The sequence below is a fragment of the Malus domestica genome, chromosome 09 (assembly GCF_042453785.1).
Source record: "Malus domestica chromosome 09, GDT2T_hap1".
NCBI lineage: Eukaryota > Viridiplantae > Streptophyta > Magnoliopsida > Rosales > Rosaceae > Malus > Malus domestica.
Window position 1 is genome coordinate 23958234 of NC_091669.1, and position 25138 is coordinate 23983371.

General features: G+C 38.0%; 2 protein-coding genes across 4 annotated transcripts; both read left to right on the forward strand.

The window, feature by feature from the left end:
• The first annotated feature begins 2696 nt into the window (after positions 1–2696).
• On the forward strand, positions 2697–3380 carry LOC139187850 (uncharacterized). Its single transcript, XM_070804458.1, has one exon. The coding sequence runs from the start codon at positions 2697–2699 to the stop codon at positions 3378–3380; it is 684 nt and encodes a 227-aa protein (XP_070660559.1).
• A 12660-nt stretch (positions 3381–16040) lies between these two features.
• On the forward strand, positions 16041–20441 carry LOC103407281 (pentatricopeptide repeat-containing protein At1g80150, mitochondrial-like). Of its 3 annotated transcripts, XM_070805161.1 has the most exons (5): positions 16177–16444; positions 16574–16971; positions 17095–18047; positions 19596–19647; positions 19858–20441. In XM_070805161.1, exons 2-3 carry the CDS (start codon positions 16626–16628, stop codon positions 17841–17843), a joined length of 1095 nt encoding a protein of 364 aa, XP_070661262.1. In that variant the 5' UTR covers positions 16177–16444; positions 16574–16625; the 3' UTR covers positions 17844–18047; positions 19596–19647; positions 19858–20441. The 3 variants fall into 3 exon arrangements, with proteins under 3 accessions (XP_070661261.1, XP_028954046.1, XP_070661262.1); XM_070805160.1 differs by having other exon boundaries at positions 16041–16444; positions 16574–18047; positions 19388–19647; XM_029098213.2 differs by having other exon boundaries at positions 16041–16444; positions 16574–18047.
• Positions 20442–25138: the final 4697 nt, after the last annotated feature.

A 25138-nucleotide genomic window follows, 5' to 3' on the forward strand; every position in this document is an offset into this window, starting at 1 on the left:
TTGGTCCACTCCTTCCTCCCTAATTTCTAATTGGTTACAATTCCCACATGGTGGGATTTATTTTCCTTTAAATCTATAATTTAGCGAAACAACTTCAAATGTTTGTAACTATACCGTTATAATCCGGACTCACGAATGACTTTCGTCTATGTGTTCGTACCAACGAGTATTACACAAATATGCCAAAAGAATAGGTCATACGTTCCTCTAGACGATGGTCAACATAAGTCAAAATCCTTGCCTTTACGGCATTTTCGTCAATTCCCTCGATTAAAATAAATAAAGACAAAATTTTAGGGACGGGTTGTCACATATTTGGCTTTGATTTGTGTCTTGACCATGGGAGAATTTAGCAATGTTTTGTGTCTTAATTTCAGCCATTTTCCCTTGCTTGGCCAAATTATAGGGCTTTTTTGCCTATTTTGTGAGCAAGCTTCAATTCTTGCTTGTTTTGTGAAGATGCTTTAGCTTTCTTTCCGGCTTTTGGTGCAATTTGGGCCCTTTGCCGATTTTAAAGGATTTCTTCCCCCTTTTGCCGAATTTTGGGGAAGTTTTCAGCTTCCTTTGCTTGATTTGTGTCACGTGTCATTGATGACTTGTTCATTTGTGATGAGTCATTTATCACATGGAGCTTTGTGATGCATTATTTATATGCAACGAAATTTACATGTCTACAATGCAATCTTTGCATCACTTCGATGCCGAGAAAGTATCTTATTTTTATCTCATTTTTCCAAGATCAGTCGTATCAAACTCAACCATCATGGATTATTGGAACTCATTAAACATTTTTTCTTCATTTCCAGTAAATATGAGATCATCAACATAGAGATAAACAATTACGATTTACCTTAGGATCTTTTAAATGACGACAACAAAGTCATTAAAAATTTGAGATCAATGAGTGATCAATAGCATGGATGAACAATGCCTTTATAAACAAGCTTTTCCCCATTTATGAACAATTTATATTTTCATGTGGATACTCATGTTTAATTTTTAAGGATTCTTTATTCTTTATTTTTATGTTTATTGAACTGGGAATGACAATAATGACTTACTTTTCAAAAGCTTAAGGTCGTGCTTAATGTGACCCCATGATAAGTTGATAATAAATCTCTCATGTTGTAAATAGTATAATATGTATGCCCACATGCATACAGTGAACATGTCATATGTTTAACAGTGTTTTTGTTTGTTTCCATGGTGATGCTCTATAAATAGAGCTTTACGAATGTTCAACAAAGCAGAGAGAAAAAGGAAAAGAAAATATCTAATAGCAATAATATACATTACTTCCTCTGCAACAACTTGTGTTGGTATAATACTCTGCAACTGCTTCGTTCCTGTCCCGAATAAAGGTTATCTCTCTATAACTTTTACATTTTTATAACACGTTATCAGCATGAGTCTCTAAGTATAACCATGTCTCATTTACATTCACTAAACAATAAAGGAAATCATTATCTCATTTCTCTCCGCCGAACGAAAAAAAAAAAATGTTTCCTCTAAGGTTTTTCCTGTTCATCTTCTTCATCTGCCTCAACTACGCGGTATATCCTCGCGACGAACTATTTGCTCCATGCCTGCTCGTAGTTCTCCAACTAGCGGTTACATACATCTTTGATTACTTGTTTGGTTTGGATATTGATTACTAACATAGTATTTATATTGATTTTACTGCAATCCAAGATGGTGCGGTACAATCGCCCATCTTGAACTGCAAATTTCATCTTACTGCGATCCAAGATGGTGCGGTATCATCGCCTATCTTGGACTGCAGATCTACTTTTACTGCAAATTTTAGGTGGTGCGGTATAATCGCCCTCCTTGTTCTCCAAATTTAAATTTACCTGTTATTTAATTTCATTGCAATTTTAGGTGGTGCGGTATAATCACCCTCCTTGTTCTCCAAATTTAAATTTACCTGTTATTTAATTTCATTGTAATTTTAGGTGGTGCGGTATAATCGCCCTCCTTGTTCTCCAAATTTAAATTTACCTGTTATTTAATTTCATTGCAATTTTTGGTGGTGCAGTATAATCGCACACCCTGCTCTGCGTATTTCAATTTTCTTGCTACTTGAGTGGTGCGGACTAATCGCCCATTCCATGTTACATTCTTTCAATGAGAATGGTGCGGTACAATCGCCCTTCTCATTCACCCTGAAAATCTCGAGCCAGAAGTTTCGAGTGCTTATCATTTTGGCCTGAAGATCAAAATGAAAAATTTGTAAGAACCAGAAGTTCTAACATCACATTCCTCTAGGAATACATATTACTGCAAGTTCTTACACATCTCATTTTCTTTCAGAAAAGAAAATGACGAACTTGGCTAAGCTTGAATATGCTGCCCTGGACATTACCGGGAAGAATTACCTTACTTGGGTACTTGATACCAAGATCCATCTGGAAGCAGGGAATCTTGGAGATACCATCAGGGAAGAAAGCAGCTCATCTTCTCAAAATCGGGCGAAGGCTATGATCTTTATTCGCCGCCATCTTGATGAGGCACTAAAGAGTGAGTACTTAACGGTTGAAGATCCGTTAGCTCTCTGGGAGGCCTTGCGAAGCAGATACAATCACCAGACAACGGTGATTCTTCCAAAAGCTCGCTATGAGTGGTCTTACCTGAGAATTCAGGATTTCAAATCAGTGGCGGAGTACAATTCTGCGTTGTTTAGGATTACCTCTCAGATGAAGCTCTGTGGGGATACCATTACTAATGAAATATTGCTGGAAAAGACTTACAACACATTTCATGCCAATAACGTGCTCCTGCAGCAGCAGTATAGAGCGCGAGGCTACACTGAATACAACCAGCTGATATCTGTACTCCTGGTAGCTGAACAGAACAATGAGCTCCTGATGAAAAACCATAATTCCCGACCTACTGGATCTGCACCATTCCCAGAAGTAAATGCTATTTCCCTCGAAGTGAACGCCACATCCTCTGGTGGTAATTATCATAAACAAGGACATGGCCACAAACGAGGTCGATGGAATAGGAAAGGCAAGAACCATGGTGGTCAGTTTCACAACCAGGTTCAGAGGCATAATTCTGGCCCGAGCTTCAAAAATGTGAATCGTCACAAAGGCAAAGCTAACATGACCAATGCTCCCAGGAACTCTGAAGGAGCCTGCCATAGGTGTGGTGGCAATGGGCATTGGGTGCGAACTTGTCGTACCCCAAAACATCTGGTGGAGTTGTATCAAGCCTCCTTCAAGAAGAAGGGTGTCGAGACCAATTTTCTCGACCAGGCTAAACCAATGGATATACCTGATCCAGTGTTTGATTTATCAGGGCAATTTGACGCAACTCACCTAGATGTTTCAGACTTCATTATGGAAAGGGGGAATGAAGTATATCGGTCCGACTAAATCGTTTATGTTTGATGTACTTTTATTATGCTGAACTTGTTGTCTAAAACTAGTTTTTCAAATTCAATAAAAATGGCATGTAAATTTCCTGTTATAAATTGTTTGTTAACTGTGATTCCATTTACTCAGAAAGCATGGATAAAAACTGTGGTTATTCTCAGAACATGAGAAATGGCGGAGATATTTATCTTGCAGACAGTGCAACCACACATACAATACTTCGTGATCGAAAGTATTTCTTAAGCTTAATGCTTACAAAAATAGGGGTAACAACAATATCAGGACCTTCAGATGTGATTGAAGGCTCAGGGAAAGCCCAGATTATGTTACCAAATGGAACAATATTGTCCATACAAAATGCATTGTATGCTACTCGATCTACTCGAAATTTGTTGAGTTTCAAAGACATACGTCTAAATGGATACCACATTGAAACGAAAAGTGCAAAAAATGTGGAGTATCTATGCATTACCTCCAATGATACCCAGAAGCGTATATTGGAGAAGTTGCGTGGTTTTTCGAGTGGATTATATTATACATACATAAGGACAGTTGAATCACATACTATCATGAACCAGAAGTTCATTGATTCAAAGGTTTACATGCTTTGGCATGACCGTCTGGGTCATCCAGGATCCACCATGATGCGTAGGATCATTACCAACTCTAATGGACATCCATTATTGAGCAGAGACATTGCTATCTCAAATGATAACCCTTGCAAGGCTTGTTCTCAAGGGAAGTTGGTAATTAGACCATCACAACTAAAGGTTGATGCTGAATCCCCATCATTTCTACAAAGAATTCAAGGGGATATCTGTGGACCTATTCAACCATCTTGTGGACCATTTCGATATTTTATGGTTTTGGTTGATGCATCCACCAGATGGTCACATGTTTGTCTCTTGTCTACTCGGAATGTAGCTTTTGCGAGACTTCTTGCTCAGATAACTAAGTTACGAGCACATGATCAGATCATATTTATATATATTTTTACTTCGAATTCACTGTCTTTTCTTAGTTAGTTCCTTATATTTTTAAGCTATTTACGTTATTTTTGTGAAACATCATCATATTTATGTTTTGTAGAAAGAATAAAGAAAAGAAAAAAAAAAGAATAAAAAAATAGCAGAAAAAGGAAATGTGTGCAGGGAGAGAAAGAAGTGAGATGCGAAGAAAGGAAAGAAAATAATATAATAGAGAAGAAGGAGCGAGTCAGCAGAAAGAGGATAGTGAGAAAAAGGGAATAAAATAAAGAAAAGAAAGACAGGTTAAAGGGATTGGTAGCTGGAAAGGAAAAGCACGGGGAGTGTGAAGAATGGAAGGAAATAATAGAATAAAGAAGAAGTGGAAGGAGACAGCGTAAAAGAAGGAAGAGAAAGGAATAGTTGCGTGGGCAGCTGAGGAGAGAGGTAAGATAGCGAGGCTGCCAGGTGGAAAGGGAATAATGCTGCCCTTTGGCAGCGAGGTCAGAGAGAAGCAGCAAAGCTGCAGTGCCAGCGCGGGGAGACGTGAGGGACGGCAGAAAAGAAGTCAGAGAAGTGAGGTGCATGCGGGAATAGAAAAATAAAAAAGGAAAGGCTGCGTTGGCAGCTATGTAGAGAGAGAACTGGCACGGGAGATATAAAAACGTGAAAGGGAGAGAACGCAGGGGGGGCTGCCTTTGGGCAGCTCGCAGAGACGCAAGGATTTGGGGGTCTGGGAGGACCGAGAGAGGGCGCTGCCCTTTGGGCAGCGTGAAGCTGCGGGGCGAAAAAAAAAAGATAAGGTGCTGTCAAGAGAGGATCAGGTATGTAGAGAAGAGAGGGACAGAGTCCACGAGGAGGTGGTGACGCGGGGAAGAACAGGAGCTGCCCTTTGGCAGCAACTGACGCAGTCCAGGGAATTGTCAGCGAGAGGAAGACAGGCAGATGCAGCAGATCACCTTCTTTCTGTTTACTCTCTCTAAACTTTTATTTTATTTCTGTTTTAATAATGTGTAACTAATTTTATTTTGGCTAGAGGTTAATTCAAAGCCATGATTTATATTTGTAATATGAATTGATTACCTTCGGTTGTGATTTCATAAGTTGTGATTTCAATTTACTTATCCGTTCGTATAAAAACTGATTTGTGTATGTTGGTTGAGAGTGCACGCTTAATTTACATGCATGAATTTGATGCTAGAATATAAGTGAATTTCACCTAATCGTTATGAACTTATTTTCACAAGTAGTAAAGGTTGCTAGTCACAATCACGTTAAGTAAATTCTTGGCAAGAGTATCATGCTTTTCATAGTTACGAATGCCTCGTCAATGCTTATAGTTTTCACAAAGTTTAATGATCTTTGATTGTATCTCTATTGTGCTTTTCACGTAGGGGACTTTTGAAGAATGTTTTGAATTGTTGTATGCGTTTTTCCGTCCAATTCAATAACTTAAGGAAAACTTGAAGATTAAAAAAGTGCTGTTCACGGTTAATCTGGAGTATTGAGATTCACAATTTATTGAAAGAACAACTGAAAATCAATTTAGGTTGCATATGTGTCATGTGTGGAGAAGAACCCTCTAGCCAGTCTGTCATTTATCATTTTACCTTAATTTTATGTTTTTGTCAATTCTGTAATTTAGTTAAGTTAAATTTACTTTTCATCAAAACCAAACACCCATCCATTATTAAATTATATTATTTAGTTAGTTTTCTTTATTGTTAGTCTTTTAATTTAATTTCCGTCCATTTCAGTTCCTAGTGTTTAATTTAATTGTTTTCATTATTTTGAGTCATTCTAAGTGTGTTTCGGGTTATTAGAGTTTTTAGCCTAGTTTTGTATCCTTGAGTCTTGTTTAATATTTTTAAATTAATTTAGGAAAGATTAGCAATCCCTCCTAATCCCCGGCCTAGAACGATACCCTACTTACATCTATACTACAATTGTCAAAAAGAGGGTTTAATTTGTGTGTCAAGTAATTCTCACACCAAATTTTGGCGCCGTTGCCGGGGATTAGTAACTTTGCTAATCCTTTTATTTTTGTTTTTGTTTATGTTTATATTGGTGTTTGTGTATTTTACTTTTGATATTTGATTTATTTTTCTTTTTTTTGATTTTAGGTTCAAATGGAGCCGAGGGAAATTTAAAGGAAAGATGCGTCCGGCTAAAGACGTTAAATCAAGCGCTTCTTGGGAGGCAACCCAAGCATTCAACGAAGGGAGACTTTGGAATCGCTAACCCAATCAGCTTTGCATTCTTCCAACCTTATCTTTACTGCTTTCATTTTGTTTTGTTTAGTTAGTTGTGTTATTTGGTTGATTTCTGTGAGTTTGTGTTATTTAGTTTAAGTGTGGGGGAAGGTTAACCAAAGTCTCTTTACATTAATTTACATATAAAAAAATAAAAATAAAAAAAAAAAAAGATAAAATTTAAAATTAATGATAAAAAAAAAATACATAAAAAAAAAAATTAAAAAAAAAAAAAATACAAATATTTTACAATGATGTAAACTAATAGTATTCATTGGTCGGGTGGTGCTTCAGTAGTAGGCGGGGCTTCAGCAGTCGGCGGGGCCACAGAAGGAGGAGGCGGCAGAGGTTGATCAGTTGGAGCTTCACTACGCGGTGCCGCTCCAGAAGACGAAGGCAGATGTTGTTGGAACAAACCCACAAACCTCCGATGATCAAGTAAAATTTGACCATCGGTGTCCTGCATCTGGTCAATCTTCCTCTTCATGCTGGTGGCATAGCTGTGTGCGAGCTTGTGCAATTGTTTATTTTCATGCTTGAGTCCTTTAATCTCCTCTTTGAGACTCTGTATTTCAGCCACCAAGGATTCAACGTGACGGGTTCGGGCATATAGGCGTTGGGCCATGTTGGATACGGAACCCGCACACTGCACACTGAGAGCCAGAGACTCCTTGACCGCCAATTCATCAGACCGCCTTGCGAGCAGTCTATTATCTCTGGGAGTGACAAGGTTTCGGGCCACCACCGCAGCTGTCATATCATTTTTTATCACCGAATCCCCCACGGTAAGGGGACCGGTAGGGGATATGAAGGATGGCCGCCATATGTTGTCTGGTGAAGGCGGAGCTGCCTCTTCACCAATGTTCAAGTCAAAACGACGATCAGAAGGGCCAGACATTTTTCAGAGGTGGTAAAGAAAGAAGAGAGTCGGAATGATCAAGATTAAACAAGTGCAAGAAGGGAGTGTTTACAGGAGGGTACTCAAGTGTGTTGTGGAACAAAATTAACGCCTCTATAAAAAGAAGAAATCAAAGAGGCGCTCCTCAGAGAAGCGTCCTCTCGCAAATCGAAGAGTCGGGGCTCCTTTCTCAAAACCCGGATTCTTTTCTCAAAAGAGGAGTTTTCGTTCTCAAAAGCCGGATTCTTTTCTCAAAAGAGGCGTTCATTTCTTAAAAGTTGGGCTTGCTCAGAAACCACGAGCCGAACCCCGGATTTCGCAAGATCAATTCGTCCAGACGTGTTGTCACCCGTCACACGCAAACTCAGCTCTGCGAAAATCACGGGCAGTCTGTCGAAGTGCCGATTCCAACCATCTGTCTCTCTCAGCCTAGTCAGCACTTGTCACATGCAACTGGCAGCTTTGCGGAAATTACGGGCAGCTTTGTCAGAAAGCGCGTAATTTGTATTCTTCACCCATCCACCGGCTGCCGACACTAAGTGAGAGAACAGTTCCGGTTGTGAAGACAAGTCCTATAAGTTTCTACCTTCGCCTTCCACAGCAAAAGCACACTCTCTCAGCACACCCTCTCAACACCTCTTCATCTCCGAAAATGCATTCCCAAAGAATCCTCTCGAGTCACTCTGTGTTCCTCATTCCTTGGGATACTCTTGCGAACAACCCATTCAAAGCAAAAGTATTTCATATCATAAAGGTTGAAAGCAAGAGTATCTCATATCATGCTTTCTCCATGTCCTTCTCCTTGTCTTTGTTTTCCGATAAGGAGAAAGAGAGCAATCAGCCAGCATTTGTTATCAATCTTCCGATCTGGAGCCAACTGCCTGGAACCCCTTCCTGATTGCTTACCTAGCCTTGCTCTCGAGTACTCATCTTCATCATTTTATGCTTTCTCTTCGTCTACCACATCTGCCTGGGGGACAGTAAGGGAAGTGAAAATGATACCTCGAAGCATGTGGAGACAATTCAGCTAGGGACAAGGAGAAAGAAAGCAAGAGGTGGGCACTTGGAAAGATTGAAGAAAGAAATAAGGACCAACACCTTTCCCTCGTGCCTGCCCGTTGTGCAGAAGAAACAAGCAAAGAAGAATGCAGCTTGCACAATCATCCCAGCGGAAGGAGTCCGAACTGAGGAACTAGAGAAGCTGCCACATCTGCTTGGAGAACAAATAAGGAACTGCAACATAACCAAAGAGCAAAGCTTCGCCGTACAATATCATCAAATCATCACTTGCAAGTAAAAAGCTAAGTGTCACCCAGTTCAAGAGGAAAGCTGTGGAAAGTCAACAAGCACGACCAATGATCACTTATTAGTTCTTTTCATTGTCTTTTATCGTGATTTTCAATTTTTCGTTTGCAATTTTTTTTACATTTTCTTGCGTTACTTAACTGAATTATTTCTTTTCTTTGCAGGAACTTTTGGTTATTTCCACCCTTGAAGTTGATTGCAGAATTTTAGCTTGGGGGTCATCACTTGATTTTACTGCAAATTAGGGAAGTTTTCAGTCCAATTGCTTTATTTTGTTTCTTATTATTTATTCATTTTATTTTTATTTGCATTATAGTGTTTTCTGACATTGGGGACAATGTCCAGTTTAAGTTTGGGGGTAAAGAGTATAAAAAATGACCAAATTGAAATTTTTTGTACCTTCGACTACGAACTGGTTTCATTTGTTTCTGTGTTGTTGCTTTTTGTTTTCTTAATTAGTTTTGTTTTCATTAAAAAAAAAAAAAAAAAATCGGAAAATTTAAAAATCCAAAAATATTGTCTTGTTTCCCTTATTGTTTTGAATTAGATTTTTGTTAGTTTCCCGACCCAATGATATAATTGGATAAAATTTGAACCATGATCATCAAGAACTTAGTTAACATGTGTTTTGTGAAATTCCTAATTCTCTTGTTAGTTTTGTACATGTTTGATCATCTTTGAAAAACCAAATGCACATAGCCTTGTTGATGTGAAACTAAAGCATGACTTAAAGCTTCATATGTGAATTTAGTGACCATATACATCCTATGTGAGTTTTTGAGCCTATTGAAAGTGTGTGCATTTTTCATACACTCCTATTCTTTTCATGTGTGATGAACTTGTGTGAGATACATCTCTAGAACTTGCGTAACGATCTTTCGAAATGTTTGTCATTGATTGCATGAACTTGGAAATGATAGAGGTATTAGGTTTACCACCATGGCCCAAATAACCATGTTTCCCAAAGAAAAATGATATCATTAGATTACCAATTTGAGCCGTGTTTGTTGAGCCTTTTATTTCTTATCACCAGATATGCATACCCTTATACCTAAAACATTTTTTTCCTTACCCTTTCCAAGCAAGCTAGTGAGCAATGTGAGATTGTCTTATGGGAAATGTTTGTGAAGTACTTGGAAGGTGTTTGGCAAAAGAATAAGTGTGGGGGTATTTCATGTTTGTATTTAAAAAAAAAAAAAGAGAAAAAAAAAAAAAAAAAAAAAAAAAAAAAAAAAAAAAAAAAGAAAGATTGTATACTAAGAAAATAAAAAGTTTTTCAAGTTTCAGTTAAGGGTATGGTTAGAGGTGCTAGAAGAATCGCTGGAAAGATTGAGTTCTTATAAATCTAAACAAAAGAATTGCTTGCAATGTAGCTTGGAACTTGTGTTTTCCTATTCTTTCATTTCAACAACCCTCTCCCTAAACCTCATTACATCCAATAAAAGTCCTCTTGATTTAAGTTTTGCAATTATGATTGTGGAGATGAGATCTTTATGCAAGCTTATGGTAGAAATTTCACATTTGATTCTTTGAGCGAAACACATTAAAACTAAACACATGTGTGATTGAGTGCATATCCCGTGAGAAGGTCGCTAGTTTGCATATGATGATTTTAAAAATAAAAACTTGAAATTGCATTAGCATGGCTATCTCACACACTACACTTCAAGGATGATTCAAAGATTACTGCTAATATTTGAATTAGGAAGATGAACTTGGATTAGTTCCTTGATGCTAGCTATGGTTCTTGATGATTCGTTTTCTTGAATGAAATTCTATGAGGGTCACATAGAGGGAAGCTAATGTTTTTCTTGTTACTTCTTGTTCTTGTTTTCTTTGTTTTGCTCGAGGACTAGCAAAAGTTAAGTGTGGGGGTATTTGATCGGATCATATTTATATATATTTTTACTTCGAATTCACTGTCTTTTCTTAGTTAGTTCCTTATATTTTTAAGCTATTTACGTTATTTTTGTGAAACATCATCATATTTATGTTTTGTAGAAAGAATAAAGAAAAGAAAAAAAAAGAATAAAAAAATAGCAGAAAAAGGAAATGTGTGCAGGGAGAGAAAGAAGTGAGATGCGAAGAAAGGAAAGAAAATAATATAATAGAGAAGAAGGAGCGAGTCAGCAGAAAGAGGATAGTGAGAAAAAGGGAATAAAATAAAGAAAAGAAAGACAGGTTAAAGGGATTGGTAGCTGGAAAGGAAAAGCACGGGGAGTGTGAAGAATGGAAGGAAATAATAGAATAAAGAAGAAGTGGAAGGAGACAGCGTAAAAGAAGGAAGAGAAAGGAATAGTTGCGTGGGCAGCTGAGGAGAGAGGTAAGATAGCGAGGCTGCCAGGTGGAAAGGGAATAATGCTGCCCTTTGGCAGCGAGGTCAGAGAGAAGCAGCAAAGCTGCAGTGCCAGCGCGGGGAGACGTGAGGGACGGCAGAAAAGAAGTCAGAGAAGTGAGGTGCATGCGGGAATAGAAAAATAAAAAAGGAAAGGCTGCGTTGGCAGCTATGTAGAGAGAGAACTGGCACGGGAGATATAAAAACGTGAAAGGGAGAGAACGCAGGGGGGGCTGCCTTTGGGCAGCTCGCAGAGACGCAAGGATTTGGGGGTCTGGGAGGACCGAGAGAGGGCGCTGCCCTTTGGGCAGCGTGAAGCTGCGGGGCGAAAAAAAAAAGATAAGGTGCTGTCAAGAGAGGATCAGGTATGTAGAGAAGAGAGGGACAGAGTCCACGAGGAGGTGGTGACGCGGGGAAGAACAGGAGCTGCCCTTTGGCAGCAACTGACGCAGTCCAGGGAATTGTCAGCGAGAGGAAGACAGGCAGATGCAGCAGATCACCTTCTTTCTGTTTACTCTCTCTAAACTTTTATTTTATTTCTGTTTTAATAATGTGTAACTAATTTTATTTTGGCTAGAGGTTAATTCAAAGCCATGATTTATATTTGTAATATGAATTGATTACCTTCGGTTGTGATTTCATAAGTTGTGATTTCAATTTACTTATCCGTTCGTATAAAAACTGATTTGTGTATGTTGGTTGAGAGTGCACGCTTAATTTACATGCATGAATTTGATGCTAGAATATAAGTGAATTTCACCTAATCGTTATGAACTTATTTTCACAAGTAGTAAAGGTTGCTAGTCACAATCACGTTAAGTAAATTCTTGGCAAGAGTATCATGCTTTTCATAGTTACGAATGCCTCGTCAATGCTTATAGTTTTCACAAAGTTTAATGATCTTTGATTGTATCTCTATTGTGCTTTTCACGTAGGGGACTTTTGAAGAATGTTTTGAATTGTTGTATGCGTTTTTCCGTCCAATTCAATAACTTAAGGAAAACTTGAAGATTAAAAAAGTGCTGTTCACGGTTAATCTGGAGTATTGAGATTCACAATTTATTGAAAGAACAACTGAAAATCAATTTAGGTTGCATATGTGTCATGTGTGGAGAAGAACCCTCTAGCCAGTCTGTCATTTATCATTTTACCTTAATTTTATGTTTTTGTCAATTCTGTAATTTAGTTAAGTTAAATTTACTTTTCATCAAAACCAAACACCCATCCATTATTAAATTATATTATTTAGTTAGTTTTCTTTATTGTTAGTCTTTTAATTTAATTTCCGTCCATTTCAGTTCCTAGTGTTTAATTTAATTGTTTTCATTATTTTGAGTCATTCTAAGTGTGTTTCGGGTTATTAGAGTTTTTAGCCTAGTTTTGTATCCTTGAGTCTTGTTTAATATTTTTAAATTAATTTAGGAAAGATTAGCAATCCCTCCTAATCCCCGGCCTAGAACGATACCCTACTTACATCTATACTACAATTGTCAAAAAGAGGGTTTAATTTGTGTGTCAAGTAATTCTCACACCAGCACAATTCCCAGATTATCCCATTAAATCAATCCGACTTGATAACGCTGGTGAATTTACGTCTCAAACCTTTGATGATTACTGCATGACATTGGGCATTGATGTTGAACACCCTGTTCCTCATGTCCATACTCAAAATGGTTTAGCAGAAGCATTGATCAAGCGGCTTCAGTTAATAGCCCGCACTCTGCTTATGAAAACCAAATTGCCAGTTTCTGCATGGGGACATGCCATTCTACATGCTGCATCATTGGTTCGATTGAGACCTATAACCAACCACCAATACTCCTCAATACAACTCGTGTTTGGACATCAGCCAAACATTTCACATTTACGAGTTTTTGGTTGTGCTGTTTATGTGCCTATTGCACCCCCGCAACGCACTAAAATGGGACCTCAGCGTAGACTGGGAATTTATGTGGGTTTTGATTCACCATCTATTATTAGATATTTGGAACCCTTGACAGGTGATATGTTTACAGCTCGTTTTGCTGATTGTCATTTTGATGAGACAGTCTTCCCATCGTTAGGGGGAGAAAAGACCGTTCGAGAAGAACGGAAAGAGCTGACATGGGTTGTTCCCACCTTGTCCATTTTGATCCTCGAACCCTTCAATGTGAAAATGAAGTGAAAAGGATCGTTCATCTTCAAAGCATTGCCAATCAAATGCCAGATGCATTTAATGACGCTATGAAAGTGACAAAATCGCATATACCAGCTGCAAATGCACCTGCCAGAATTGATGTCCCTGTTGGACAAAATAAAGTGGCAGCGAATGATTCATCTGGTGCACGCCTGAAGCGTGGTAGACCACCAGGTTCAAAAGATTCATCCCCTCGGAAAAGAAAGACGAGGGCATAACTAAATCCAAATGAAATCATTCAGGAAGAGAGAGTAAATGACAAATCCACAATTCATGACTCTGGACTTCCAGAAGAAGAAAATGGCCCTGAAGAGACAGAAGTACATGAAAGCAAAGAAATCTCCATAAATTATGCATGTACTAATGAATTGTGGGATCGGAATGAAATAATCATTGACGATATGTTTGCATTCGCAGTAGCCACTGAAATCATATTAAGTGATGATATTGAGCCCCGCTCTGTTGGTGAATGCAAACAGAGACAAGATTGGCCTAAGTGGAAAGATGCAATCCAGGCAGAATTAAATTCCTTGGAAAGGCGAAGTGTTTTTGGACCAGTAGTCCAAACCCCAACTGATGTAAACCCCGTAGGTTACAAATGGGTATTTACAAGGAAACGCAATGAGAAAAACGAGATTGCTAGATACAAAGCACGACTCGTTGCACAAGGCTTTTCACAAAGACCTGGAATTGATTATGAGGAGACATACTCTCCTGTAATGGACACAATTACGTTCCGTTACTTAATAAGTTTGGTGATTTCAGAAAAACTTGACATGCGACTTATGGATGTCATCACCGCGTATCTGTATGGAGAATTAGATACTGACATATATATGAAAGTCCCAGAAGGACTTAAGTTGCCTGAAGCAACAAACAAACCACAGGGTATGTTCTCAATCAAATTAAGGCGATCACTATATGGGCTGAAACAATCTGGGCGAATGTGGTATAATCGTCTCAGTGAGTATTTGATTAAAGAAGGATATATCAACAATGTCATCTGCCCTTGTGTGTTCATTAAGAAATCCAACTCTGGATTTGCTATAGTGGCAGTATATGTTGATGATATGAACTTAGTTGGGACTCCTGAAAAGCTCAATAAAACTGCTGAATATCTGAAAAGCGAATTTGAAATGAAAGACCTTGGGAAAACCAAATATTGTATAGGCCTGCAGATCGAGCATTGTGTTAGTGGAATTTTGGTCCATCAATCAGCTTACATTGAAAAAATACTGAAGCGATTTGGCATGGACAAGGCTTATCCACTTAGCACCCCAATGGTCGTTCGTTCTTTAGACATTAAGAAAGATCCATTCCGTCCAAAGGAAGATGATGAACTGGTCCTTGGTCCAGAAGTACCATATTTGAGCGTAATAGGTGCTTTATTGTATTTAGCACAATGTACTAGACCAGATATAGCTTTTTCAGTTAACTTGTTAGCCAGGTACAGCTCTGCTCCAACAATTCGTCATTGGAAGGGAGTCAAAGATGTTCTACGATACCTTCGTGGGACAACATATATGGGTCTCTTCTACTCAGACAAGCCCACAAATGAACAAATCCTTGTTGGATACGCAGATGCTGGTTTTCTCTCCGATCCGCATAAAGCCCGCTCACAAAATGGATATGTGTTCACTAATGGAGATACTGCAATTTCATGGCGATCAACGAAGCAAACGCTAGTTGCAACATCTTCCAATCATTCGGAAATAATTGCTCTACATGAAGCAAGTCGTGAATGTTCTTGGTTAAGATCAATGATCCATCACATCCGGAATTCATGTGGTCTACCTTCAAAGACAGACACTCCAACTGTCATTCATGAAGATAATGCAGCCTGTGTCGCCCAGATGAAGGAAGGATTTATCAAAGGTGATAAGACTAAACACATATCTCCAAGATTTTTCAACGCACATGAGCTTCAGAAGGCTAAAGTTATTGAAGTCAGACAAATCCGTTCCAATGAAAATTTAGCAGACTTGTTCACCAAATCTCTACCAAAGTGCATATTTCAGAAGCTGGTGCAGGGAATCGGATTACATCGGCTTACAAATTTGAAGAATGCAGAATCAGGGGGAGATCTAATTCAGGGGGAGCATCCATGATACATGCATGTTGTACTCTTTTTCCTTCGCTTAGGATTTTTCCCACTGGGTTTTTCCTATCAAGGTTTTAACGAGGCAACATAAGCATGCTCAACACCATCTGGATAAAGTTGTACTCTTTTTCCTTCGCTATGTTTTTTTTCTCACAGGGTTTTTCCAAGCAAGGTTTTAATGAGGCAACTGATGTTGATATGTGGGCATCCAAGGGGGAGTGTTGTAAATAGTATAATATGTATGCCCACATGCATACAGTGAACATGTCATATGTTTAACAGTGTTTTTGTTTGTTTCCATGGTGATGCTCTATAAATAGAGCTTTACGAATGTTCAACAAAGCAGAGAGAAAAAGGAAAAGAAAATATCTAATAGCAATAATATACATTACTTCCTCTGCAACAACTTGTGTTGGTATAATACTCTGCAACTGCTTCGTTCCTGTCCCAAATAAAGGTTATCTCTCTATAACTTTTACATTTTTATAACATCTCACTCTTTTTAACTTTCCTTCCGCATAACCAAAATTTTTTAAGTATAGTGTTAATTTACAAGTTCACGCTTCAAAATTCTACGCTTAACGATATTAAACATGGAAAAATCTCATTTTTCTATGTCCCCGTTAATGATTTGCTGTCCCAGCAATCAATCACCTAAAACGTGTACTTGAGCAGTCCACGCACCCTTACCCTGGACCCGCGCGCTGTACCATCACAGTCCACAAGCACAACACAGAAGAAAAACCAACCTATGAGAAAAACCTAAACCGCCAGGACCACCCCCCCAAAAAAACCCAGAGAGTCCCGGCCAACTCTAATCACTTAACCAAATGTCCTCTCCCTCAAATCCCCAATGCTAAAACCTCCTATCTCTCTCTCTCTCGATTTTATCCAAGCCTTCTGGTAATTTGATTTGATAAGAAAATATACGATTCGTTGATGGTGTTTGCGTTTCTGGGTTTCTGTTTTTTGCACACGGGCATTGAAGCTCCTCTCGGGTGTGTGCCTAAAACCTTCGATTTCAGCAAATGGGTATGTTCCAGTTTCTGAAAATTTGAACAATATATGATAAAGTCTGCGATTTCTGGTTCTTTTGGGCGTTCATATTTCTGGGTTCTTCGAATTTTGAATTGGGTTTTCGATTCATAATGGTTTGTGTAGAATGCTGATGTCGATGGATGGGTGTGCATTAATCTTGGGAAAGTCCTGAAACATGCTCTTTCTGCGAACCAGTCGCAGATTCTATAATGCCGCCATTGCCATAACCTCGAATGATTTCCCTGCAGCTGTGTCCAATCGAGTTTTGAATACGAAACCATTAGAAGAGCCTACACTCGTTAAGCTTAAAGCCGAGAGAGACCCCGAAAAACTGTTTCATTTGTTTAAGGCGAACGCGCACAATAGACTTGTCATTGAGAACCGCTTTGCATTTGAAGACACTGTGTCTCGGCTTGCTGGAGCTTGCCGGTTTGATTACATTGAACATTTGCTTGAGCATCAGAAGAGTCTTCCACAAGGTCGGCGAGAAGGGTTTATTATGAGGATTATAACATTGTATGGTAAGGCTGGGATGACTAAGCATGCTATTGATAGTTTTTGTGATATGCATTTGTATGGTTGTTCTAGGACTGTTAAATCTTTCAATGCTGCACTCAAGGTTCTGACTCAAACCCGTGATTTAGGAGCTGTTGAGGCATTTCTGAGGGAAATTCCGGAGAAGTTTGACATTGAAGTGGATATATATTCGTTGAATATTGTTATCAAGGCTTTTTGCGAAATGGGTATTTTGGTTAAAGCATATCTGTTCATGGTACATATGGAGAAGTTGGGAATAAAACCAGACGTCATTACATACACAACACTGATGTCAGCATTTTATAAGGACAACCGGTGGGAAATTGGTAATGGTTTATGGAATCTTATGATACTGAAGGGGTGTTTGCCTAATCTTGCGACTTTCAATGTTAGAATCCAGTTTCTGGTACATAGGAGACGAGCCTGGGAAGCTAATAGATTGATGGGTTTGATGCAGAATATTGAGATGACACCTGATGAGGTTACATATAATTTGGTCATCAAAGGTTTTTGTCAGGCAGGGTATCTTGAAATGGCCAAAAGGGTGTATTCTGCTCTACATGTGAAAGGATACAACCCTAATGTCAAAATATATCAGACTATGATTCATTATCTTTGTAAAGGAGGGGATTTTGATTTGGCGTATACTATGTGTAAAGATTGCATGCAAAAGAATTGGTTTCCGAATGTGGATACCATTCATACATTGCTTGAAGGCCTAAAGAAGGCAAACCAGCTTGGTAAGGCTAAGGCAATCATGATGTTGGTTCAAAAAAGGGTGCCTCCATTTTCATCAAAACAATTGGGTGCTTTGCAAACCATACTGACCAAGAGTCGAAATAAGATGAAGGACTAGAAAACTGAAATGCAGTTGATTATGTAACTGCACGGCTCAACAAGGGCTAGTATTCTTTCTCGCCTACTCATTTGTAAATATGCAGAGCAATTGACATGAATTTTGTTTATTTGTACAAAAAAGCCATCCTGGTTCTTCAATAATTTGTATTACCACCTCAGTTGAATGGAGCTTTGAATGAGACAGCTGTCACCCAAAATTGTTGTAAGTTCATTGTTCATTGTGCAATGGTTTTCCTATAATGCTGCAGTTAGCCCTTTTTGCAAATTCTTGGGCAATTAGCTTCTATGATTTTGATTGTTTATACAATGCTTGCATGTGTAATTTGAAATATTTAAATTTTTGAAGAAATAAGTACTTTAATAATTAAAATTACATATATCATCAGATGCCGTTGATTATAATTGAGGCCATATAACTTATGCAGCTTCGAAGTAACACATAAGGATATAAGATTGCCATGAATAATTTATTTTTTTATGTGCTAAACATTAGTATCATAACTAGAATCTTTGGTGGTTTGAACTACTAACTTCTGGAAAATTTTAAATGGTATTCTTATGTCCCAAACTTGCCACATCTTCTCGGCCATTTTCTCAAGCTCTTAATTAACGACAAGATCAGAAACATATAGGGTTTATAGATAATCCAGTTTCTCATTCTCATGCCATCTGTACCGATAGGTAATAGGGTAATAGGTATGTGATTCATGTATATGATAATCGTACACTAATGAAAAAATGCTAGATCAAATGTTGCTTAGCCATTTATGGACATCCGCATGGTGATTTAAATGTTGTGTATGTTTACGTTGAAATAAATCTGCATATCCTTGTTAGCAATTTCGATGCATCGTTTTCATAGTGTGAGTTCACCTTACAGCTAGTGTTTTCCTTTACGTGTTTCTTTTCTTTTCTTGGACCGATAGCGTTTGCCTTAACTTGAGTACAACATGTTTGCAACACCGATATTTCCCTAAGCCCTCTTGGTCCTGTATATATTTCTTGTTAGATGGAATGAAACCTGGACTGTGACAAGGTCTAGATTCAATTCCAGGATAAGATATGAAGAAAATATATTTTGATTCAGTTTCAGTAACTACTTAAAATTTAGTTGATGTGTAGGTTGTAAAACAAAGAAATGTAATAGGGAGTGATTTTATTTAAACCCTAAGTTTACTCTCTAAACCACTATTTTCGAAACAGAGTATGAAATGTGATTTTGCCCTTTTAAAATAATTAACACAAATGTGAACAAAAACCTTTTTCTCTTCCTTCCCTGCTGTAGAAGGTCATTGCCATGTACGGACCTGGCACCTAGACGTCACCCCAAAACATTTAAAGATCAATTGAAATTCCGATTTTTGTGGTGAGAACCCTTTACTATAATGCACATTGTATAATGTGGATTAGCTGGACATGAAATATGACTTGTGTAGTTTGCATAATGTATAACAGATATACGGTGAATCTCAACCCAAGAGTGCTTTGTTAATCTCATTATGCTTGGGTGGAAAGTGAGTGCGTGTTTTTTTTTTTTTTCAGTGGAGGGGTGGAGGAACCTGATGAAGCAAAGTCAAAATCTTTTTATAAAAAAGAGAACAGAAAATAACTCACATGGCTTATTGGCTAGATTTTTCTTGTAAAATTAATTCTAATTTGTTACCATCATTTTACTGTCTCTCTCTCTCTCTCTCTCTCTCTCTTCCAAAATATAATCAGATTATTTATTTGCTGTGGTTTCATTCTACAGAATTCCAATCATCGTCTACCCTGCCCCTCAAGGTGCATCACAGTTCCTTCGGGTAAGGATACCAAATCTGTCAGTGTGCCCAACACATGAATCTTCTTTCATAATAGATAGCCTGACTATGCCTCTAATGTATAGGTTATTTTATTTTTTATTTATTTTTATTTGGTAGTGAGTGTACGAGTGCGTGCGCTTTCGTTTGTTGTGTGTATGTCCTTGATTGAGTGGGTCATTTAATTGAGAATTGGTGTTACATGTGTAACAGTTATTCAACAGCGAAGTGATTGGTAGATGAGTTTTTCATATTCTGGGTAGAGTGAATCTCAGCAGGAGGCAAGGGGGAGGGGAGCGCAGCAGGCTGGGAGTCGATTCATTACACTTGATTTTGTGCATTCAGAGGGGAAAAGATAGAAGTTGAAAATCTGAAGAAGGTGAGGAGTTGCTGCATCATGAGTCAGAGCTTGTCCTTCCTAAGTTAACTACGCACGTACGCAGCTTCACATGAAATCGCAGATCTTTCTTCATCTCTTGGAATTTGAGAGTCGGAGAATATTGTTTGATTGCTCTGCAGTTTCAGATGGTTTGAACATTAAACTCCCTCCGACAGGTGAGAATTCGCTGCTATTGACAGCTCCCTATTCTTATAAATTATATCGCTTGGTCTGGAAGTTGAGTAGAAATTTGATAACTACTCTCCGATGTAACACGGGCTGCACCCCGTTTCTTTAGTGCCATTCAATTCAATTCAATTCAATTGTTCTAAAAAACTACTGATATCTGACTATTGAGAACGTGATACGAAAACATTATTTTCATTGGAGACAATTTATACATCTGAGCTTTTCTTCACTTGATCTATGTTTTGCGAGCGAGCCAGTGACGAATTATTTGACTTGTAGAGAAAGGTTTGTATCAAAATATCACACTGAATTCTCACCATCCAAAAATTTTCTATTTATATCCTCTTCTGTTTGGTTCGTGGAAAGAATTCTTTGAGAATGTAATTCCTAATTTCCAATACAAATTTTGACACAACTGATCAAAAAGCAATGCTTGTTGAGTGTTTAGAAAAGCCATGGTTCAGAGTTACAAGGGGCTTGCTTGGAATTATATTTCATAGTCAAAATCATTTAATAATTAATTAAAAAATAATTTAAAGTTGTCAATTTTGGTAGCAAAGGTTATGGCAATCCATGCCATGCCACATCTTTACTGTTGGAAATACTGTTGCTGTCATTTTTTAGGGTTAATGCTGATTTGATTTTTTTTACATCTAGCTCTTTCTTTTGCTCTCAAAGCATCTCCAAAGGACATGCTAAATTTTAAGGAGCCTTACCTATAGAGACAAAAACATATAACATATTTCACACAACTTCACTAGTTTTTAAACATTTCAAAAAGAGACAACACCTGACACACCCCAACTGAGATCAAGGCATGCTGGCCATCACGTGAGGGTGACGTAGCCATGTGCATAATGCAGAAGCAATAAGGATAAGAAATATATGAATAATTAAAAACCGAAACTAGTAGAGTGCACTAGTAAACATGAAGTGTTAGGAGTAAGATACAAAAAGTAAATACTCATAATCAGAGCATAACAAGTCTAGGTGCAGTCCAGTAGGACAAGTACTAGTTATACAGTACCATAAGATGTCATACAATTATTTTATTATGTCAGAACCGTCGAAGTCCTCAAGGCCACCAACAACAAGCTTACCTAAAACCTAGAGAGGCGCAAAACATAAAACGTGAGTGAGTGGGCAAAAACAAATGTTTTACAAAACCAATTCATTTTTCAACATTTCTAACCCCTCGCTATAAAACATATATAATTTTTCCCAAAAACAGAATATAAGCATATACATAAATATATATGTAAATATATCAATTCAAATCATGTTTCACATAATCATATTCATATGTATGCCATGCCAAGATATAACAGAGTAAGTAATTCAGGTGAGAATAACTTCATAGAAGTATGAAATATTAGCCGGAACACCTGTGGTAGTCTGTACGGCTGAATTCATAGCTCAAAAGTCAATCTAGCCAAAGTCACTACGATGACCTATACGGCACTCTATTGCACAAGAGTCGGAACCAAATGAAAAGGTCTGTACGACAATACTGGGTGTAATATAATTATGCTTAATACTACTCTCACATAATAGCTGGGCGATAAATCGCTAGTCACCTACGAGTCGAAACCATAGTAAAGGTCTATACGATAAGACTGTGCACCTAAATTGGATCCAATATGAGCATATGGTAAGGGAGGTGACATTATAAATAGGCCTGTGCCATATCTCTGGCTAACTCACAATCACCCTAGGTACAGTTTTATGAGCTCAATGTTATTCAATCACATATCACATCATCGATAATTCACATAACCAAACATAACTCACCTGAGCTTACCTGAGCGTCCATAGCACCACAATTATATACAATGCATCATATACCAATTCGTATACGAAATAAAAATTCATATGCATGGCATTGAAGGCATAATCTCATTTAAACATATTTTTCTGGGAAAATATCAAGTATATAAATATATACTGAAAACCAAAAGCCCACTCACTGGTATGTCGAAGGATCGTAGCCCCCAAGTCGCCCTTGAACGCACTCGTCCTCGAGATAAGTCTCACCTATATGCCAATTAACTATACAAACGTTATTTAAAGCACATAGACAAAACTAGCTAATAACTTCTCATACAATGCTCGAATGGGGTTTTTGAATATACCAATGTGATCTACACAACTCCACGAACATCCCCATATTTTTAGAAAAATTTTCCGACCACCCACACGCCGCCACGCACCAGCCAAGGCATGGCCAGACACGCCACCAATGCGCGGGCACGTGCCTAGCACACTGACGGTGGTAGTAACGGCATTAGGGAATATTCCATTAAATTCTTGAATATTCTGTCTAAAAACTAACCGCGTCACCTTACACCATTAGCATATTCTGTCAAAACTGACGGAATATACTCCTTCTTTCCTGACGAGTCACAGGACGTCGACGACTGTTCGCCGATTTCTAGAAAAACTTCAAATCCTTATTTCTCCCTCATTTCAACACCAAACTTAATGAAATTTGAATCATTTTAAAGATCTCACCAAGATGAATCGAACCATAGCTGAGTCGAGCCCTGAAACCGTCGGAAAGCGGTCGGAAAAAGCCTCAATATTCCGACCAAACTTAAACCTCGTCGTTCTTGCTATTCCGACATCCAAAATCTTCCAATGAACCACTCTTAGCCTCGTGAGGACCTCCTTAAGCTACCTATAAGCTTGAAATCCTCAAAAACATGAGATTTTATGTTTACATGAATAGTACCTCAAATAAGAGGTTATGGTTTCTCGGGTTTTTCACGGTTTCAAGTCCTAAAAATGACATATATGAACTCAGGAGCTTGTAGGGAACAAGAATATCACCTTAAGAACGTCGATCCGTGCGTTGAGTGTGAGTTTTGTGCTTGTCCGTATGTGAGGAAAGGAGAGAGAGTGAGTCCGAGGGAGAGAGCACGAGAGAGGAGAGAGAGAGAAGGAGTTTTTTTTTGTGTGTGTGTGAGTTCCACGTGGTCACCCACCAAAACTAACGACCAAGTCCTTTTTAGTTCCAAATAATAAGGACTTAAAGAATTAGTTCACTCCCAAACTTAAATTACACAATAGCACAACACGTCCAAGGGCAACATAGTCATTTCACATCGCTAAAACTGAATATTTCGGGACGGGTTGTGACAACACCCAAAACAGATCCATTAATAATGGCCCACGTTAACAAAAAAAAAAGACAAATAATTGAAATAAATTGTCATTACCCCTTTACAAAACGAATCGGACTTGGCTACTAAAAGATCAGCAGTAGCTGCTGAAAGATTAGCAGTAGCTGCTGTTTATGACCAATCACGGCTGGACATGTGTCCAAATTTTTATTTTTTAATCAAATTTTACACGTATCCAACAGTAGAAACTAAAAAAAACCTACTATTTTTCTTGCAAAAGATCAGTTTGCAAGAAAATTAATTTAGGGTTAAGTTTGGAAAAAATTGGTTTAGAAACTAAAAAAACCCTACTATTTCATAAATAAATAAATAAATAACTGAACTCCTCAATTTATGCAAGAGCACTTTCATTTCTGCATGATAAGGTTAAGTTTCAGTAGAAACTAAGCTCCTCAAGATATACTTTGTTATTTTACAATTTATATTTTTTCAAAATCAGTTTATCCTTTCAAATTCAGTTTGTGTTATACTATCCATATGTAAAATTCGTTCATGTAATTATGTAGAAGCAGTTTGTGTGTGATACTTTTATGATTGTTATTGCAACTCTGTGAAAATTAATTTTCAATATAAGTTGAAAATAAATATATGCAGAATAAGTTTGTGTATAGATCATGTGACAACCCATCCCAAATTTTACGTTTTTATTAATTTTAAAAGCGTGAAATTAAGAAAATGCCCTAGAGGCAAGGACTTTGATTTGATGAACCCCAACGATATAGTTAGCGGTAGAAAGTTTAGAGAAGGTGGCAGTGTTTTGGTTGGGGAGAAAGGAAGAAGATGATGTCGTTTAGGGAGTAAAATTTATTTTTGTAATGTGGACGGCAAGGGAAGGGAAAAAGGAGAGAAACATTAGATCTAAGGAAAACCTAAATGAATGTTACATGTAGTATTATGACTCATTGTATTAATGTGCAAACAATATAACAATATATAGGGTTATTTAGGGTTCCTACCCTAACCCGGGATGTCCACTAGGACTCCGAATCGAGCTATGCTGGGCGACACCTGAAAGATGACGAAGCCATAAAGTGTGATGATATGGAATAATGTGAATAAATGTAAACCTAAGAGCGCCTAAGAACCAGAGTGCACTGGTGAGAGGGAATGAACCCACTTCACACGAAGTAAGTACCGTAGAGTGGGTTGAGAATCATACCATCGAAAGAAATCTCCAATACTACGATTTTCCATGAATCCTCATCGATAAGAAAGCTCAACTAATAAACCTGGAGGGTGAAAATAAAACAAGGGTGAGTGGCCCTGGAAATACAATTTTAATAGACACCTTCTAAACTATATTACCCCTCGCTACCACACCTATATAGTTTCCAGAAAATCATACCACGTATCCATGTGAAATAAAAAATATATCAACAATAATTCCATAAATATACCACGACACAGCATCTCATCAGCAATTTACATAATCATGTACTCAATAATCTATGTTAGCATGCAAGTCGGAGTCACTTAATGTGACCTGTAAGACTGCACCCATAACTCATCAATCAATGCTAGCACATGAGTCGAAGTCACCTATAGTGACCTGTACAACTTACCCATATCTCATCAATCAATGCTAGCACGTAAATCGGAGTCACCTATAGTGACCTGTACAATTTACCCATATCTCATCAATCAATGCTAGCACGTAAGTCGGAGTCACCTATAGTGACCTGTACGACTTACCCATGTCTCATCAATCAATGCTAGCACGTAAGTCAGAGTCACCTATAGTGAC

Bases quoted from the DNA above. Each gene is read 5' to 3' on its own strand.
- LOC139187850 (XM_070804458.1), top strand. From the start codon at position 2,697: ATGAAGCTCTGTGGGGATACCATTACTAATGAAATATTGCTGGAAAAG.
- LOC103407281 (XM_070805160.1), top strand. From the start codon at position 16,626: ATGCTCTTTCTGCGAACCAGTCGCAGATTCTATAATGCCGCCATTGCC.